Source organism: Ranitomeya imitator, chromosome 3 (assembly GCF_032444005.1).
Source record: "Ranitomeya imitator isolate aRanImi1 chromosome 3, aRanImi1.pri, whole genome shotgun sequence".
Classification (NCBI taxonomy): Eukaryota; Metazoa; Chordata; class Amphibia; order Anura; family Dendrobatidae; genus Ranitomeya; species Ranitomeya imitator.
In genome coordinates this window covers 81,173,835-81,193,080 of record NC_091284.1, presented here as the reverse complement: position 1 = coordinate 81,193,080, position 19,246 = coordinate 81,173,835, and the positions used below count along the sequence as shown (strand labels likewise).

The 19,246-nt window shown below is 39.7% G+C and overlaps 1 protein-coding gene across 1 annotated transcript in view; it reads right to left on the bottom strand.

The window, feature by feature from the left end:
• LOC138672719 (NACHT, LRR and PYD domains-containing protein 12-like) overlaps positions 1-19,246 on the bottom strand; it is a 108,932-nt gene that overhangs the window by 64,247 nt on the left and 25,439 nt on the right. The window contains exon 4 of the mRNA XM_069761000.1: positions 16,352-16,417. Coding sequence (XP_069617101.1) covers positions 16,352-16,417 — 66 coding nt within the window. The remainder of the gene's footprint in view (positions 1-16,351; positions 16,418-19,246) is intronic.

Sequence of the window (19,246 nt, the reverse complement as noted above, 5' to 3'; positions counted from 1 at the left end):
GTTTGTAAAGAAATGTGTACAATTCCTACATTTTCTATCAGATATTTTTGTTCAACCCTTCAAATTAAACGTTACAATCTGCACTTGAATTCTGTTGTAGAGGTTTCATTTCAAATCCAATGTGGTGGCATGCAGAGCCCAACTCGCGAAAATTGTGTCACTGTCCAAATATTTCTGGCCCTAACTGTATATAAAAACGTGATTATGGGCTTAATAGACACAATAATTATTCAAGACAAACCTATGGTGTATATTATCAAACTAACTAGTATTCATGAACTTCACAAAAACAAATCTAAAGGGGAGTGGGGGATAAAAAGAAAGATAATTGGGTAAATGATGGTAATCATAGAACCCTGATGGAAACACAATTGCTTTTCCCATTTAAAGCAAGAAGGAGGAGAAAATGTTTGCTTTTTCAGGTGGAAAAACAAAGAGATATATGCAGAGTGTGAACATAATAAATGGAATTAAAAAAACACAATCAGGAGCAAGAGGGTAAAGGGTAAAGAAAGGGCTAGAAAAATAACAAAAATATTATCTACCTGTAACTTTTAACTGTGCATTTTTTTCAATTCTGACCATTGTTATTTTATGACGTTATAACTTTGGAACACTTCAACATAGCCCAGTGATTCAGGGACTGTTTTTCTGTGACAACGTGACACTGTGTCACTACTCATGGAATAGCTGTGAGACAGGGCAGTCAGGAGGTCTGAGGTCAGATACCAGGAGGGCTCAAAGTTCAGGGGGGAAATAAAAAAGGCGTGGTCAGGAAATAGTCCTGGTTCAAATGATAGGAGCGTACATAAGACAAGGGAGTAAAACAAATTGGATTTTGTAGGGTCAAGTACCTGAAGTCAGACATCATCAAGAGCAGAAGGGATAATTCACAAGAATAGTCACAACAAATCCTTGGTCCAACTGTCACTCATAAAATTCACAGTCCAGCACACTCCAGATCACATAGGGCGACTGTGTAGTCACTCTCAGCATCCTTTGGCCACAGTTAATGATTAGACTGTGACACTACCCCCTCATCAAGGGTTGACACTGGACCTCCAGGCTTCCCAGGAAGGGCCCTGACCAGTTGATCCTCACGGATCCCAAGTCTCTCTACCAGACTGTATCCCTTTTAATGTATGAGGTACTGGAGGGAATTTCAAACCCTTTGGGAATTCACAACTCTCTCTACCTCATACTCTAGACTGTCATCAACAGTAATCAGAGGAGGAGGGAATGATGGCATCACCACTGATGGGACAAATTCCTTCACCAGGGATCTATGGATGATGTCAGGGATGCAGAGAGATGGAGGAAGCTGTAACCGAAACGCCACTGGATTGACCACTTCCAGAACCTCTTATGGACCAATGCCAATGAATTTCAGACCCAAGTTCACCAACAGTACCTTAAGTTTAATGTTTTTGAATGATAGCCAAACCCTATCATCCACTTTATAAACAGGAACTGCTGAACGTCTTCTATCAGCCTTCTGTTTTTTACGAACTTGAGCAACCTCAATATTCCTTAGAACTTCCTTCCAAACATCTCCAAGCCTCTGTATGGTGATCCCTCTCCCCTGGGAAACTCAGAATTTAAGACCAAAAAAGGGGTAGCTAAGAACCCTAGAAAAAGTCAAAACACCTAAGCAACAAGGATCCCTAAAATATAACGTTTATTAACCAAAAATTAAAAAATCTCTAATCATGACACAAGTAAAAATGAATTAAATAGACAAGTTATGTACCTATTAGGTCCTAGTGAGTCACTGCGCTGAATCCTACCTGCCAGTGGAGGTTGGCACCCTAATTTGCTGCGATAGGCGCCCCCACTCCGCGTCGACTCGACCCTCACAAGTCCCTAGAATTCCCTAAATAAGGAACCCTAGGAAAATCTAAAAGTATCCCTAAAGGAAGATCCTGCCTGGCAGTGGGCATTGTTTTGGGGAGACTGCTATCTAGCGCTCGATGCGATTGGTGTCCTAGTGGTGCTGAATATCTCCGCAAGCCTGTAGATGAGTACCAATGATATGGCATTTTCTTTATGAGTATGGGGATGATTGTGTCCTTCCATGTATAAGAATATATTGCCTCTCTGGGGGCCCCAGGCTTGTGGGTCCGGTTTGATACATTACTGCAGCATGCACTTAAGATGATTTGTCTATAAGACATTAATCTGTCTACTAGATAGGCCTCGTTTATTGCAATATGCACTTTAAATGGTATAAGTATAACACATGGTGATATTTATTTACCTTGAGGTGTAACGTTATTTACCCTGAGGTGTTACTTCATTTCCATTTTTCTCTGCAATATACGTCTCTTTAATAATGCATTGGCTTATTGAGACGTTTCAACATATATTTATGACTGCTATCTGTAGAAGTGTTTTTGTTATAGTGCATGTCAGTATGCAGTAAAGAGTGTGTTTTTCATTGGATATACATGCTCCGAGCACCCATGTGTTATATTGTATGAGCGCTTTTCTGTATATGGACAATATCGAATTACACTGTCTTATCTCATTTACCCATATTGAGATTCCTGCATTTACACCTATGTACTTTTTATAAGAGCATATCTTTGCTACATTATAGAGATACTCTATATTGGATTATTTGGGTGTATCTTTTAAGGGTTGAGGCATTGTCTCATTATTTTTGCATTTTTTTTTATATATATATATATTTGTGTTTCTATTTTTTCTTTTTTTGTGTGTTTCTCTTCATTTTTTTTGAGTTTTTTGGGAGTTTTTGGGTACATTTCTTTATTTCTATCCCTATTTAGGGACTTTGTAGGGTTCCTAGGGTCAGTCGACGCGGAGTGGGAGCGCCTACCGCTTCACATTAGGGTGCCTACCCCCACTGCCAGGCAGGATCTTCCTTTAGGGATACTGTTAGAATTTCCTAGGGTTCCTTATTTAGGGAATTCTAGGGACTTGTGAGGGTCGAGTCGACGCGGAGTGGGGGCGCCTACCGCAGCAAATTAGGGTGCCAACCTCCACTGGCAGGTAGGATTCAGCGCAGTGACTCACTAGGACCTAATAGGTACATAACTTGTCTATTTAATTCATTTTTACTTGTGTCATGATTAGAGATTTTTTAATTTTTGGTTAATAAACGTTATATTTTAGGGATCCTTGTTGCTTAGGTGTTTTGAAACTCAAAATTTATCCTGGAAAATTCAACAAAACAGGGATGAAAAACCATAATTACAGAAAATGGCAACGTTATAGTGGATTGATTAAAGCAAACTCTGCAAGAGGTAGAAATGAGAACCAGTCCTCCTGCTGAGCCGCATCAAAACACCTCAAAATTTGCTTGAAAGATTGATTTGTCAATCATCAGTTTCTTACGAAAAGCTCTCTAGAACTTGGAGACAAAGTGCACTCCCCCTATCAGACACAATGTAATGTTATGAGCAATTCCATGCAACCCCACCACATGATGAATAAACAACTTGGAGAGTGTTTCTGCATTTGCTACCCCTGACAAAGGAACAAAATGAGCTTGTTTACTGAATCGGTCAACCACCACCAAAATAACTGTTTTCCCATTAGACAGAGGCAAATCCGTGAGGAAATCCATGGATAGATGAGATCACGGTCTTCCCGGAATTGGCAATGGAACCAATTCCCCGGCCATCAACTTATGACAAACTTTAGCGTATGCACAGACTTCACAGGCAGATACAAAATATTGAATATCATGACTCATAGACAGCGACCAAGAGAGTCTGGAAATAGCTTTCAGCTATTTCCAGACTCTCCACCACAATGCCCTTGGAAATAATGGAAGACGTAGGATCTGGAGGCGGAACTGAATCAATGCATCAGTGACAATGTGACAATGCATCAGCCTTCACATTCTTAGACGCCGGACCAATGTGATAGAGAACTTGAAATTAGAGAAAAGTAAAGATGATCTGGCCTGTCTAAGAGTTAGCCATTTAGCTGATTCAGTGTAAGATACATTTTTATGGTCAATTGTAATGTGATGCTTAGTTACTACTCATAGACAAGTCATGAGACAGGGTAGTCATTAGGTCCGAGGTCACGCACCAGGAGGGCTCAAGTTACAGAGGGTTAAAACAAAGGCACGGTCAGGAAACTGTCTAGGGTCAAATGCCAGGAGGGTACCTCAAGAGAAGGAAGTAAAACAAAATGTATAGTCAGAAGCCAAGTCCGGGGTCAGATGCTTGAAGTCAGAGAGCATCAAGAACAAAAGGGATAATCTACAAGAATAGTCACAACAAATTATAGGTCCGGCAACAAGATCAAAGACACATAGAGCTGAGCACACACACTTAACAAAGCTAAGATACAACTGACACAGCTAGCCAGCCAGTTGGCAAATACGGTAATTAAGGACGGGAGACACCTGGGGAAATGCCTGCAGGCTAAATTAGATTGAGCAGCAGGCCCCACAATCAGATTGGATGACTTGCTCAAAGTGCAGAAGGGTAAAAGAAAGGCATGGTCAGGAAACAGTCCAGGGTCAAATGCCAGGTGGGTACATCAAGACAAGGGAATAAAACAAAATGGATGAAAGGCCAAGTCCGGGGTCAGATAACTGAAGTAAGAGAGCTTCAACAACAAAAGGGATAATCCACAAGAATAGTCACAACAAATCCTAAATCCATCAACAAGATCAGAGAAAATAGACACAAAGCTGAACACATACACCTAACAAAGCTAAGCTACAACTGACACTGGACTGCTCACAGCTAGCCAGCTAGATAGCTGACAAATAATTAAGGATGGGAAATACCTGGGGCAATGCCTGCAGGCTAGATTAGCTTGAGCAGCAGGGCTGTCAATTAAAATGCTGACAGCTCAGCATGCCTCATGATCAGATTGGATGATTGGACTGTCACTCACAAAACTGGCATTCCAGCCCACTCCAGATCCCATAGGGTAACTGAGCTGTCACTCACAGCATCCCTCGGCTACAGTCAATGATGAGACCGTGACAGTAATGTGACAGTGAGTCACTACTTACGGACAAGCCTTGAGAAGTGGTAGTCTGGAGATCCGAGGTCAGATAACAGGAGGGCTCAAAGTACAAAGGGGTAAGACAAAAGCGTGGTCAGGAAACAGTCTGGGGTAAAATGCCAGAAGGGTACTTCAAGACAAGGGAGTAAAAAAAAACAGAAAATCAGAGGCCAAGTCTAGGGTCTGATACCTGAAGTCAAAGAGCTTCACTTCAAAAACAAAAGGGATAATCCACAAGAATAGTCACAAATCCTAGGTCCAGCAGCAAGATCAGAGAAAATAAAACATAGAGCTGAAAACACACACACACTTAACAAAGCTAATCTACAAAAGACACCGGACTGCTCACAGCTAGGCAGCTAAATAGCTAGCAAATGATTAAGGACAGAAGATACCTGTAGCAACGCATGGAGGCTAGACCACATTGAGCAGTAGGGCTGTCAATCAAAATGCTGACAGCCAATCACGCCCCAGAATCAGATTGCATGAATGTAATGTCACTCACGAAACTGACAATCCAGCAAACTCCAGATCCCAGAGGGTAGCTGAGCTGTCACTCACAGCATCCCTAGGCAATGGTCAATAATAAGACTGTGACAGACATGTTGTACTTCATATTAGTGGTATATTTTAGTCAAAATGACTTGCATTTATTTATGAAAATTTTACAAAAAAATTGGAAAATTTTGCTATTTTCAAACTTTGCTAATGACAACTAACTATGTAGGATATTAAAATCTGACCCTGACATTACAATATTGCAAAATGATCTGGATTAGATGTCTCAATGGGCAACCACTTGGCAAAGGAGATTTATTGTTGATAAATCCAGATTAATGCATCTAGGACGGAGTAATCCTGTTGCTGCGTACACATTAAATGGGAGTATACTCGGTACTAAAGAACAGGAGAAGGACTGGGGTATTTTGGTTACAAGTAAGCTGAGCAGCAGTACTCAATGTCAAGTAGCAGCCACAAAAGCAAACAAGATTTTAGGGTGTATGAAAAGATAGATAAAATCCCGCGATCCCAACGTATTGTTAACCCTTTATAAATCAATTTTGAGGCTGCATCTAGAATATGGGATCCAGTCTCCACATTTTAAAAAGGATATTAAGAAGTTAGAGCCAGTTCAAAGGCAGGCAATTAGATTATTACAATGGATGGAAGGCCTCTCTTATGATGAGAGGTTGGAAAAGTTGGCCTTGTTTAGCTTAGAAAAAAGACGCCACAGAGAAGATCTCATTTACATGTATAAACACATGTGTGATCAGTACAAAGGACTGGCACATGACTTATTCTTCCAAAGATCATAATTAGGATCAGGGAGCACTCATTACAGGTGGAAGAAAAGCAATTCCAGTAGTTAAATATAAAAGCGTTCTTTACAGTTAGAGCAGGCAGAATGTGATGGCAGACATTATAACAGCTTTTATAAAAGGGATGGATGTTTTCCTCAATACACATGAATTGTGACAATGTACAATTGGTAGAGAAAGGTTGAACTTGATAGACCTAGTTATTTTATCAACTTATGTATGTAACTATGCAACTAAAGCAACGTGGAAGGAAAAAGATGAAAATTTTCAGCAATAATATTGCTTAAAACCCCAAATTTAGCATTTTCAAATGGGTAACAGAAGAAAATAGACATTACAATTTGTTGTGCAGTTTCTCCTGAGTACACCAATACTGCATGTGTAGTGGAAAACTACTAGTTGGGCACATGGTAAGGCTTGGAAGGGAAGGAGCATCATTTGACTTTTGGAGCGTAAAATTGGCTGGAATAGAAAGATGATGTTATGGTGCATTTGCATAGATCCTGATGTAGAACATGTGAAAAGATCTATATCAAAGGGTGAAGTAACAGAGTGGTGTACAATAATCCTCTTTAAAAAGGATGAATGTACTCCAGAGATCCAGATGGGCCTAAACAGTGGAAACCATCCACAATTGACCCCATTTTGTAAACTACTCTCCTCAAGGAACTTATCTAGAGGTTTTGTGAGTATCTTTAACCCACAGGTACTTAACAGAATTTTAAAACATTCAACAGTCAAAAAATGAAAAAATAAATTTTCCAGCAAAAGTTTTGCTTTAGCCCCAAATTTTGACTTTTCACAAGGATAAGTGGAGAAACAGGACCCCAAAGTCTGTTGTGTGATTTTTCTTGAGTACTCAGATAGCAGATGTGTGGTGGAAAACTGCTGTTTAAGCACATGGTAGGGCTTGAAAGAGAAGGAGCACCAATTAAATTCTGGAGCGCAATTTTAGTTTAAATACAGGGTGGGCCATGTATATGGATACACCTATGTATATGGATACACCTGGGTCATCCTCGTTGAGAGGCTGCAGCAGTTGGATTTTGTAAGGGTGCCTTTTGTGAGTAGCTAATATCCGCCGAAGGGATGTTCGACTGATGCCAGATCAGTGCACTGAATTTGCAGAACGGGCAAAACAACAATTGGAACAGGACCCTCAGTTTACACAGAACATTATGTTCAGTGATGAGGCAAACATTTTTGGGTGGCCCATTTATATGGATACACCTAAATAACATGGGAATGGTGACCGTTTTATTACATAGGGTGTCTTGCATTGAAATCTGCTGCAATGAACAGACATCAACACAATTTCCATCGGCTCCTCATGTGTTAACCTCTGCGACATGTCAATGGCTGAAAACAAAGAGAAACTTGTAAATAACTCATGAAAGAATAAAGTTATGCTAAAACCAAGCAATCCATTGTTTTTCTTGTGAAATTCTGAATAAGTTTGATGTGTCACATGACCCTCTTCCCATTGGAAAAAAATAAAGTTGGATCCAAAATGGCTGACTTCAAAATGGCCGCCATGGTCACCACCCATCTTGAAAAGTTTTCCCCCTCCCATATACTAATGTGTCACAAACAGGAAGTTGATGTCACCAACCATTCCCATTTTATTTAGGTGTATCCATATACATGGCCCACCCTGTAGATTGAGGATGCCATGTAATATTTGAAGAGTCCCTGACATGCCAAAATAGCAGAAACCCCATTTTGGAAACTACATCCTTTGAAAACTTTATCTAGGAGGGGTAGTGAGAACTTTTAGCCCTCCCTCAGGTGATTCACAGAACCGCTTAACATTGAGCTGAGTCAATAGCAATTTATCATTTTTTTTTCCAATAAAATGTTGCTTTGGCCCCAAGTTTTTAATTTTCAAAAAGATAATGGGAGAAATTGGATGACACCATTTGTTATGCAATATCTCAAGAGTACCCTAATACCCCATATGTTGTCAAAAACTAAGTTTTAAGGCACAGTCCGAAGCTCAGAAGGGAAGGAGTTTCATATTGGAGTTCAGATTTTGCTGGAATGGTTTGAGGATGCCATGTCACCTTGGTGCCAAAACAGGAGAAGCCCTCCATAAGTGACCTCATTTCACAAACATCACCTCTCAATGAATTCATCTCCAGTTGTAGTAATCATATTGACAGGACACGTGCCTCACAGAATTTTATACCATTGGGCAGGGAAGAAAGAAAAATTACCCTGAGGTGCCAAAACACGTAACTCCACATATGTGACCCCATTTGACAAACTACATCTCTCAATTAATTAACCAAAATTTGTGACACAATTTCTGGTGGACTTGGCAATACCGCATATGTGGCTGTACAGTACTGCTTAGAAACATAGCAAGATTCGTAAGTGAAGGAGCGCTATTTGACTCTTAGAGAACAAATTACCATAGAACAGTCTCCATATAAAAAGCCTCTAAGTGACAGAAGACCAGAATTCTGCTTCAAGTGACCCCATTTTGGAAATTACGCCCCTCTGGGAACTTATGTACAGGGGTTGTGACAAGTTTTACTCCAAGGGTGTTTTCAACAAACTAGCGGCAGTGGATGTTGTGCAAAAATTGTAAATCTGCCATTGCAGTGCCCGTACGGTGTAGTGCCCATAGAATGTACACAGCTCATTCTTCTCTACACCTGTACATAAATTTATACATAAATGTACATAAAGGGGTGTATTTTCCAAAATAGGGTCCATTGAGGGAGAATTCTGCTCTTCTTGCACTTTGGGACTGTGTATGTGGAGTCTGCAAACTCTTCTACAATAATTTGTTCTCCTAGAGTCAAATAGCTCTCCTTCTGCTCCGAGTGTTGCCATGTGGCTAAGCAGTACTGTACAACCACATAGAAATGTACTGTAGATACTGACTTCAAGGAGAAAGAAGACTGAGGAAAGAGTCCAGAGTCTGAAAGAGAACAGGAGAAAAGTATTGCCACGTTCAGCAGAAATTGTGTGACACATTTTGGTGTCATTTTTTATCCGTTTCCATGTTTGAAAATTATTTCCTCCTATTAGACCCTTTGAAAATTGAAAACTTGAGGCCAAAGCAATATTTTTGTGGAAAAAATTATAATTTTGGATGAACTTAGTGGTGCCCAATGTAATACAATTCTGTAATGGTTATTGCACCCCTATATGAATTCCTCAAGAGGGGTAGTTCAAATGTTACATGATATCTACAATCATTTCTAGCCAAAATTTAGCTCCAGAATTCAATCGGCACTCCTTCCCTTCTAAGTCCTGCTCTTTGGCTAAACAGTAGTTTTCCATCACATATGGGGTATTGGTGTACTCAAGACAGATTTCACAACAAATTGTATGGTAAATTTTCACCTGTTACCATTGTGAAAATTAAAAATTTGGGGCTAAAGCAACATCTTTGTGGGAAAAAATTATTTCATAATTTTCACGGCTCAATGTTAAAAAATTCTGTGAAGCACCTGTGGGTTCAACATGCTCACCACACCTCCAGATAAATTCCTTGAGAGGTGTAGTTTCCAAAATGCAGTCACTTGTGGAGGGTTTCCACAGTTTAGGCACATAAGGGACTCTGCAAATGCGACATGTTGTCCGCTATCTACTCCAGCCAATGTTGTGCTCCAAAAGTCAAATAGGCGCTCCTTCTCCTCTGGGCCCTGCTGTGCACCAAAACAGTAGTTTTCAGCCACATATGGAGAAATTGCACAATCAATTGTAAGGTTAATTTTCTCCTTTTATCCTTGTAAAAATGAAAAATTTAGGGCTAAATGAACATTCTTAAAATGTTAATTTTTTCCTTCCACATTGCTTTAATTCATGTGAAGCACCTAAAGGGTTAATAAACTTCTTGAATGTCATGTTGAGCAATTTGAGGGGTGCAGTTCTTAAGGGCAGTCCCACATGTCCAGATAATTCCGGTACTGGAAAAATCGGTACCGGAATTATCCGTGTCCGTGTGCCCGTGCGTTTCTGTGGCACATCAGTGTGGCACACGTGTTGGACACGTGTGCCGCCCGTGTGCAGACTGGGTACCACACGGAGCGTGCAGGAGTCAGCGCTCGAGATAAGCGCTGTCCCCTGCATCTGTTGCTGAAGCTGCCATTCATATCTTCTCTGCAGCAGCGTTTGCTGTAGAGAAGATATGATAAATCCTTTTTTTTGTTTCTCATGTTTAAAATCAAGATCCCTGTACCCACCCCCTCCCACCCCCTGTGCGCCCGCCCGCTGTTATTAAAATGCTCACCCGGCTCCCTCGCAGTGTCCTGTCCTGGCCGCAGCTTCTCCTGTATGCGGTCACGTGGGGCCGCCCATTACAGTAATGAATATGCGGCTCCACCCCTATGGGAGGTGGAGCTGCATATTCATGACTCTAATGGGCGGCCCCACATGACCGCATACAATGGAAGCTGCGGCCAGGACAGGACACTGCGAGGGAGCCAGGTGAGTATTTTAATAACAGCGGGCGGGCGCACAAGGGGCGGGAGGGGGGTGGGGACAGGGATCTTGATTTTAAACATGAGAAACAAAAAAAAAAAGGATTTATCATATCTTCTCTACAGCAAACGCTGATGCAAAGAAGATATGAATAGCGGCTTCAGCACCATGTGGGGGGGACAGCGCTTACTGTAGTGCTGTCTCCTGCATGGCACACGGACTGCACACGGACAACGTCCATGTGCGGTACATGTTTTACACGGACACATTGACTTTAATGGGTCCGTGTAATCCGTGCGCTCCCACGAACACTGACATGTCTCCGTGTTTTGCACACGGACACACGGTCCGTGAAAACACGCTGACATGTGCAGAGACACATTGATTTCAATGTGTCTACATGAGTCAGTGTCTCCAGTACGTGAGGAAACTGTCACCTCACATACCGGAGCCACTGACGTGTGAAAGCGGCCTAAAATGGGGTCACTTTTGCATATTTTCTATCATATAGGCTCCTGAAAGTCACTTCAAATGTGTTGTGGTGCCTAAAAAAAATGGATTTGTAAATTTAGTTGGAAAAATGTGAAATTGCTGAAAACTTTTAACCCTTCTAACTTCGTAACAAAAAAAGAGGTTTCAAAAATGATGAAGATGTAAAGTAGGTATGTGATAAATGTTATTTCTTAATCAACTATTTTGTGTAATATAAATATCTGGATAAGGGCATAAAAATAAAATTTTGAAAATTGCAACATTTTTAAAATTTTAGCCAAAATAACAATATTTTCACAAATAAACGCAAAAAATATTCTCCTAAATTTAGCACTAACATGAAGAACAATATGTCATGAAAAAATATTCTCAGACTCACTGGGATCTGTTGGAGCATTCCAGAAAATTGCCCTGGCCAAGAAGGTGAAGTGGTTAATTTGCCTATCTCCAGGATGTGAAAAATGTTCCATCAATTAAAGATTTTACAAACATCCCTTAAATAGGCTGATAAGAAATAATCCATACGATGTTTATACTGAGTAGCTAAAAAATAAACACACATTTTAAGGCCAGCTTCACACTCAGCGTATGAAAATACGGTCCGTTTTTTACGGCTGTAATACGCTGAAAAGTCCCCAAAATAGTGGTCCGTAGCTCCTCCGTAGGCAGGGTGTGTCAGAGTTTTTTGCGCATGGCATCCTCCGTATGTAATCCGTATGGCATCCGTACTGCGTGTTTTTCTCGCAGGCTTGCAAAACCGACATACGGCTATACAAGGGATCCATGTGTAAAAAAATAAAATAACATATATACTGTCTATATATATATATATATATATATATATATATATGTCAGTAGACACATATATGTAAATATATTATTACTTCATACAGCGCTAGATAGCTTTAAAGCCGGTAATTCAATTACCGGCTTTTGCTATCTCCTTCCTAAACCCGACATGATATGAGACCTGGTTTACATACAGTAAACCATCTCATATCCCCATTTTTTTTGCATATTCCACACTACTAATGTTAGTAGTGTGTATATGCAACATTTGGCCGTTCTAGCTATTAAATTAAAGGGTTAAATGGCGGAAAAAATTGGCATGGGCTCCCGCACAATTTTCTCCGCCAGAGTAGTAAAACCAGTGACTGAGGGCAGATATTAATAGCCTGGAGAGGGACCATGGTTTATGGCCCCCCCTGGCTAAAAACATCTGCCCCCAGCCACCCCAGAAAAGGCACATCTGGAAGATGCGCCTATTCTGGCACTTGGCCACTCTCTTCCTATTCCCGTGTAGCGGTGGGATATGGGGTAATGAAGGGTTAATGTCACCTTGCTATTGTAAGGTGACATTAAGCCAAATTAATAATGGAGAGGCGTCAATTATGACACCTATCCATTATTAATCCAATACTAGTAAAGGGTTAAAAAACACACACACACACATTATTAAAAATTATTTTAATGAAATAAAAACAAAGGTTGTTGTAATAATTTATTCTACGCTCAATCCAATCACTGAAGACCCTCGATCTGTACCAAAGAAAAAAAAAAACCAACAATATCCATACCTTCCGAAGATCTGTAAAGTCCAACGATGTAAATCCATCTGAAGGGGTTAAAATATTTTGCAGCAAGGAGTTCTGCTAATGCAGCGCAGCTCCTTGCTGCAAAACCCTGGAGAATGAAGGTAAAGTAGGTCAATGACCTATATTTACCTTCATTTGCGGTGAGGCGCCCTCTGCTGGCTGTTCCTAGATCGTGGGAACTTTCCTAGAAAGCTCCCAGGCTCGAGTTCATATGAGGACAACCAGCAGAGGGCGCCTCTTATGAACTCGAGCCTGGGAGCTTTCTAGGAAAGTTCCCACGATCTAGGAACAGACAGCAGAGGGCGTCTCACCGCAAATGAAGGTAAATATAGGTCATTGACCTACTTTACCTTCATTCTCCAAGGTTTTGCAGCAAGGAGCTACGCTGCATTAGCAGAACTCCTTGCTGCAAAATATTTTAACCCCTTCAGATGGATTTACATCGTTGGACTTTACAGATCTTCGGAAGGTATGGATATTGTTGGGTTTTTTTTTTTTTTTGGTACAGATCGAGGGTCTTCAGTGATTGGATTGAGTGTAGAATAAATTATTACAACAACCTTTGTTTTTATTTCATTAAAATAATTTTTAATAATGTGTGTGTGTTTTTTTTTTAACCCTTTACCAGTATTGGATTAATAATGGATAGGTGTCATAATTGACGCCTCTCCATTATTAATTTGGCTTAATATCACCTTACAATAGCAAGGTGACATTAACCCTTCATTACCCCATATCCCACCGCTACATGGGAATGGGAAGAGAGTGGCCAAGTGCCAGAATAGGCGCATCTTCCAGATGTGCCTTTTCTGGGGTGGTTGGGGGCAGATGTTTTTAGCCAGGGGGGGGCCAATAACCATGGTCCCTCTCCAGGCTATTAATATCTGCCCTCAGTCACTGGCTTTACTACTCTGGCGGAGAAAATTGTGCGGGAGCCCACGCCAATTTTTTCCGCCATTTAACCCTTTAATTTAATAGCTAGAACGGCCAAATGTTGCATATACACACTACTAACATTAGTAGTGTGGAATATGCAAAAAAAATGGTGATATGAGATGGTTTACTGTATGTAAACCAGGTCTCATATCATGTCGGGTTTTGGAAGGAGATAGCAAAAAACGGCAATTGAATTACCGGCTTTCTGCTATATCGCGCTGGATGAAATATTAATATATATACATATATGTGTCTCACTGACATATATATATATATATATATCTATTCTATGTGTACACATTTATTCTACCTATTCTACTGTAAGCTGTCAGTGTGATTTTACTGTACACCGCACTGAATTACCGGCTTTTCTCTCTAACAACGCTGCGTATTCCTCGCAAGTCACACTGCTGGTCCGTGTGTAATCCATATTTTTGGGGCTTCCATAGACTTTCATTGACGTTTTATTTGCGCAATACGGTGACAAACGCAGCATGCTGCGATTTTCTACGGCCGTAGAAAGCCGTATAATACTGATCAGTAAAATACGGCAGATAGGAGCAGGGGCATAGAGAATAATTGTGCCGTATGTTATGCGAGTTTTACGGACGTAGTTTCTGCGCTCTTACGTCCGTAAAACTCGCTAGTGTGAGGCCGGCCTAAGAGTGGCAAAGTATGACAAAGGAGGGAAGTAAAGAATCCACATCTTTATTTTTTTTCCTCTCTAGACCAATTCATTGAGGACAGAATTAAGGGATTTAAACATTTTATTGTCAAGCCATTTGTGAAGCCTTTTACTGTCAGACTACTGTCTTTTCTCTTTTTAAATCATAATAACAACCCTAAACATCCAAATGACCCTGATCAAAAGTTTGCATACCCTGGTGATTTTGGTGATTTTTTTCCAAAGCCGCATGAGAAAAAAAATCGCTGATCTGCAGTGCCCCATGGTACAACATTGGACTGAGTGTTATCTGATAAAACATCAAATAGCACTCGGCTGTGTTATACGGTCGTGTGAGCGAGCCATAAGGTGTAATAAGGTCAGACGTAGACTAGTTAGTAAATATCACAGGAGGTAGATTCCTATAAAGAAGCACAAAGGCGCTCGGTTATCAGGGTAGTCAATCTAGAAGATCGACCAAGTAGATTAGCTTGCACCGATTTTAGAAGGTTTCACTTATACTAAATTTATTCATGAATGCTACTAGATAACTTTTCTAAGGAAATCTTCTCCAATATGTTTACTATTGAAAAGGGCAGACTGCATTCTGAGATGAAAATTGAAATAGGACCCCTCACTGCAGTGCAATATAAACCTGCAATTTTTTTGGGGGGCTTTGTTTTTATGATGTTCGTTATATGGTAAAAATTACCTATTTGCATTATTTTTCTCATCAGTAACATCACAGCCATTCCAAACCTATAGAATGTTATTTTTAATTTAAGTTGCGAAAAGCTGTTCAGAAGATTTTATAAAAGAATCTGTTTTGCGAGACCATTTTCTGAGACTTATAGCATTTTCATTTTGCTGTTTATTGGGCTGTGTGAAGGCTTGTTTTTATGTGTGGAGAATTGAGGTTTTAAATTGAAACTAATTTGGAGTACATATAACCTTTTGATTGCTTTTCCAGCATTTTTTAAAGGTAGGTGAAGTTACAAATTTTTTTTTTCGACACTGCTTTCTCTTTACGGCATTTACTGTGCGGGTTAAAAAAAAAATATTTTGATAATTTTGATAGACCAAACTTTTATGGATGTGGTGATATCGAACTTTTGTTTTTTTTTTTTCAATTTCTTTATTTTCTAATAAGGGAAAAGTTGATTCAACTTTTACTTTTTTTTAATCTTTTTACTTTATTTTTTAGTCCCCTTAAGAGAAAAAGATAAGACATATATTTAAACTTTTTTTTAAACCAAACTGTACACTTCTTAAAAGTATTACAATGCAGATGAACTGCTGGATTTTTTTTACTAGACTAGTATATAAACTCCCTAATTTGTGATAAAGCCAAAAACAACTTCTGGAATTTCCCATCACCCAGCAAAAATTAGAGCAGGTAATAAAGGCCTCTGCCACTGGGAAATTAACTGGTCCTGATGGTATTCTATTTAGGGTTTATGCGAAATTCCAAGACATTTTGTTGCCCATCTCCTGGCTTTGGATTCAGTCGTCGAGAACAGAACTCTTCCTTTCACTATATCTCTATGTCCAATACAGAAAAAGAAAACTAAAAGCAGCATCAAAAGATAACAAAGGGTGCAAAAAATCCTTCCAGGTATATACCAAACCTCATACTATTGTCCAAAAAATGAAGGCAGCACTCCAATAGGAAAAATAAAAGTGGTTTATTGGCCCATGTGCGACGTTTCAGTCCAGGATGTGGACCTTTCTCAAGCTGTCCAATACAGTTATTACTTTACTTAGAAAGTGCAAAAATGCACAGCAGATTTGATAAATTTTGACGTGTAACTACTGGCAGAACCATTGGCCATTGGATTTTTGGTTGTATTGATTTAGCTTAATGGAAAATAAAGGAGTTTTTACTGTAATAAATTTATATAATGTTCACTCACTTTTCAGTTCTGGGGGTAGTTGGTGCCCGTATTCATCCAGCACTATCTTCTCCACCAGGGTGTCACCTAGTGAGAAGTGACAATTTTAAATCAGTTCTAGATATGCAATTATAATAAAAATACAAACTATATAATGAGCAAGACACTGCGTAGACGTCCTAAAAAGGGGCAGGCATTCTGTCTGTGCCCTCTGTGTCCATGTGATTCATAGTCTGCAGACATGGAAAAGAGAAAAAAAAAGAAGATGGGCCAGCATAGGGAACTTTGAATCCCTAATTTAATGTACTGCCTGGAGCCAAAGCATACACCCCTCTAAAGAACCAGAGATGTTAGAATTAGGTCATATTCACACAGCAGGATCTTGGTCAATGTTCTACATCAGTATTTGTAAGCCAAAACCAGGAATGGGTGACAAATGCAGAAGTGGTGACGTGTTTCTATTATACTTTACCTCTGATTGTTCCTCTGCTGATTGTTGCTTCCAAATACTGATGTATTCCTTTTCTTTTTCAAAAGAAACTATAGTTCATAGAAAGGAAAAATTTACTTGATCGACATGACCCAGTTGAAGCGTTTCGACTGCACTAAGCAGTTTTACTCATGAGTAGGCCGGACTCCAGTTTTTCCTATTTTCCTTGATGTGAGGCAAGGGCAAGGCCGGTGTCTGAGCCCCAGGTGGATGAGCATAGAGCTACTAGGTGAGCTGGAATCAAGTTTTTATAATAGTTTTCCTTGTTCTTATTGGAAAGCGAACATTGTAGATTTCGACTGAAGGTAGCAAAACCAGGAAGGAACACATATTGAAACAAGATGTAAAGAAACATGTGTGAAACAAAACAAAATATGTGTTAAATCTTAGATTCCTCAAAGTACTCCTATTTTACTCTGATGGCTCCTTAATACCTCCTTGGCATTTTTTGGCTTTCAACAAGGAGATGCCAGAAGTGCTGAGCACTTGTTGCCTGCTTTGCCTTCACTCTGCGATCCAAATTATCGCAAATCCTCTCAATTGGGTTGAGGTTTGGTGATTGTGGAGACCATGCCATCTTATGCAGCACTATATCCTCCCTATTGTTCATGTAACCCTTACATAGTCTGCAGGTGTGTCTTTAGACATTGCAACACTAATGATGGACGCACTAAAAGCAAATCAGATGGGATGGCATGTCCTTGCAGAATGCTATGGCAGCCATGCTGGGTAAGTGTGCCTTGAATTTGGATTTAATCCCAACAGTGTCAGCAACAAAGCACCCCTACACCATCACAATTCACCCTCCATGTTTCAAGTTGGCTACAACACATTGAAACTGCCAGTTCACCTTTTCTGCATGTCACAAACATATAGCAGTTAGTTGCAAAAATCTCTGAAATTTTGACTCATCATTCCATAGCATAAATAGCCATTTATCTACAAGTCATTGTGTTCCTTGGCCCAAACAAGTCACTTCCTCTTGACTGCAATTCGGAAGGTGCCTTTCCAGCAATTCAACCATAAAGGCCTGCTCCTCAACTTCTCATCTAAACAGATAATGTTAAGATGTGTTTGCTGCTGGATGTCTGTGCATCATTTTTCATGGCTGTTATCTGAGGTGCTATCAATTGGTGCTTTCTCAGGATATTAACTTTGATGAACTTATCCTCTGCAGCAGAGGAAATTGTTTCCTATAATGGGACAGTCCGAATGAAAGCCAGTTTCATTATAATAATTGATGGTTTTCGTGACTGGACCGTCGTTTCTCTTTACTTACTTGAGTACTACTTATACTCTGGCTTAGAACAGTTGTTGAATAGGGCTCAGCACTGAACACTTTATGAAGGTGGTTCTACGAATTAAATCTTAATGAGGTATACCTGTTCATTGGAAGCCATTCCAGGTAATGACCTTATGAAGCTACTTGAGAAAATTCTCAGTATGTATAAAGGTGTCATCAGAGTAAACAGGGGATAATTTGAGGAATATAAGGTTGAACACATATTCTAGTTTGCTTCACATGTGTTCCTTTATTCCTTGTTTCCAAATGTGTTACTTAATCGTTTTGATGCCTTCAGTCTGAATCTACAACTTTCACATTTCAATAAGAACAAGGAAAACTATTGCATGAACAGGTGAATCCAAACTGTTGACTGGTACGGTATAAAAACTACAAAATTGGGTTAAAAACCCAAATAATTAAAGTTCATGCTTGATGGAGACAATGGAAAACACAGATAAAAATACCCTAGTTGTTCAGTCATAATTCAGTTTATTACTAATCAGAGATGAAAGCAATACAAATTCTCAATGTGGAATATTGATCCAGTTGCAAGATGAAAAAAGCATGGTAACTACGTTTGTAGTGCTGTGTGGTGTGGGGCATTTCAGGGCAGTAAACAGAACCCCTGAGGACGCAATGCTGCAAAACACGCATTGTAGTACGGCGTGGAGGAACAGGCTATTATCATCATATTACTGGTTAATTAATTCAATAAAGAAGAATTTCGTAAAATCATTTTGTGATTTTCTTAAACAAAGGAATGAAGAGCAGAACTTACTCATGTCTGTGGTACTGTGTATGGGAGACATATGAGCTAGCCTACTGCCTCTAGATCAGAATCAATTGCAAATTAAGGGAAAGGAGGGAAAAATGGTCCAAAAATGCAGAATACAAGACAAATAGTAACCAGAAGTGTAATTCCTCATGTGCACGACAGCTATTCTAAAAAGTTACTTGAAATCTCATAACTTTCACTGCCCTAGACAAGGAATAATAATGTTATCATTAACCCCTTTACTATATAGGGCACCAATGATATTAGAATGAATCCCTTCAATAACCTACATCTCAGATCCTAGTGAATAGGTATTTTCACATTGAAATATGTCATTTTTAATACATGCTATATCTGCCTAAAACA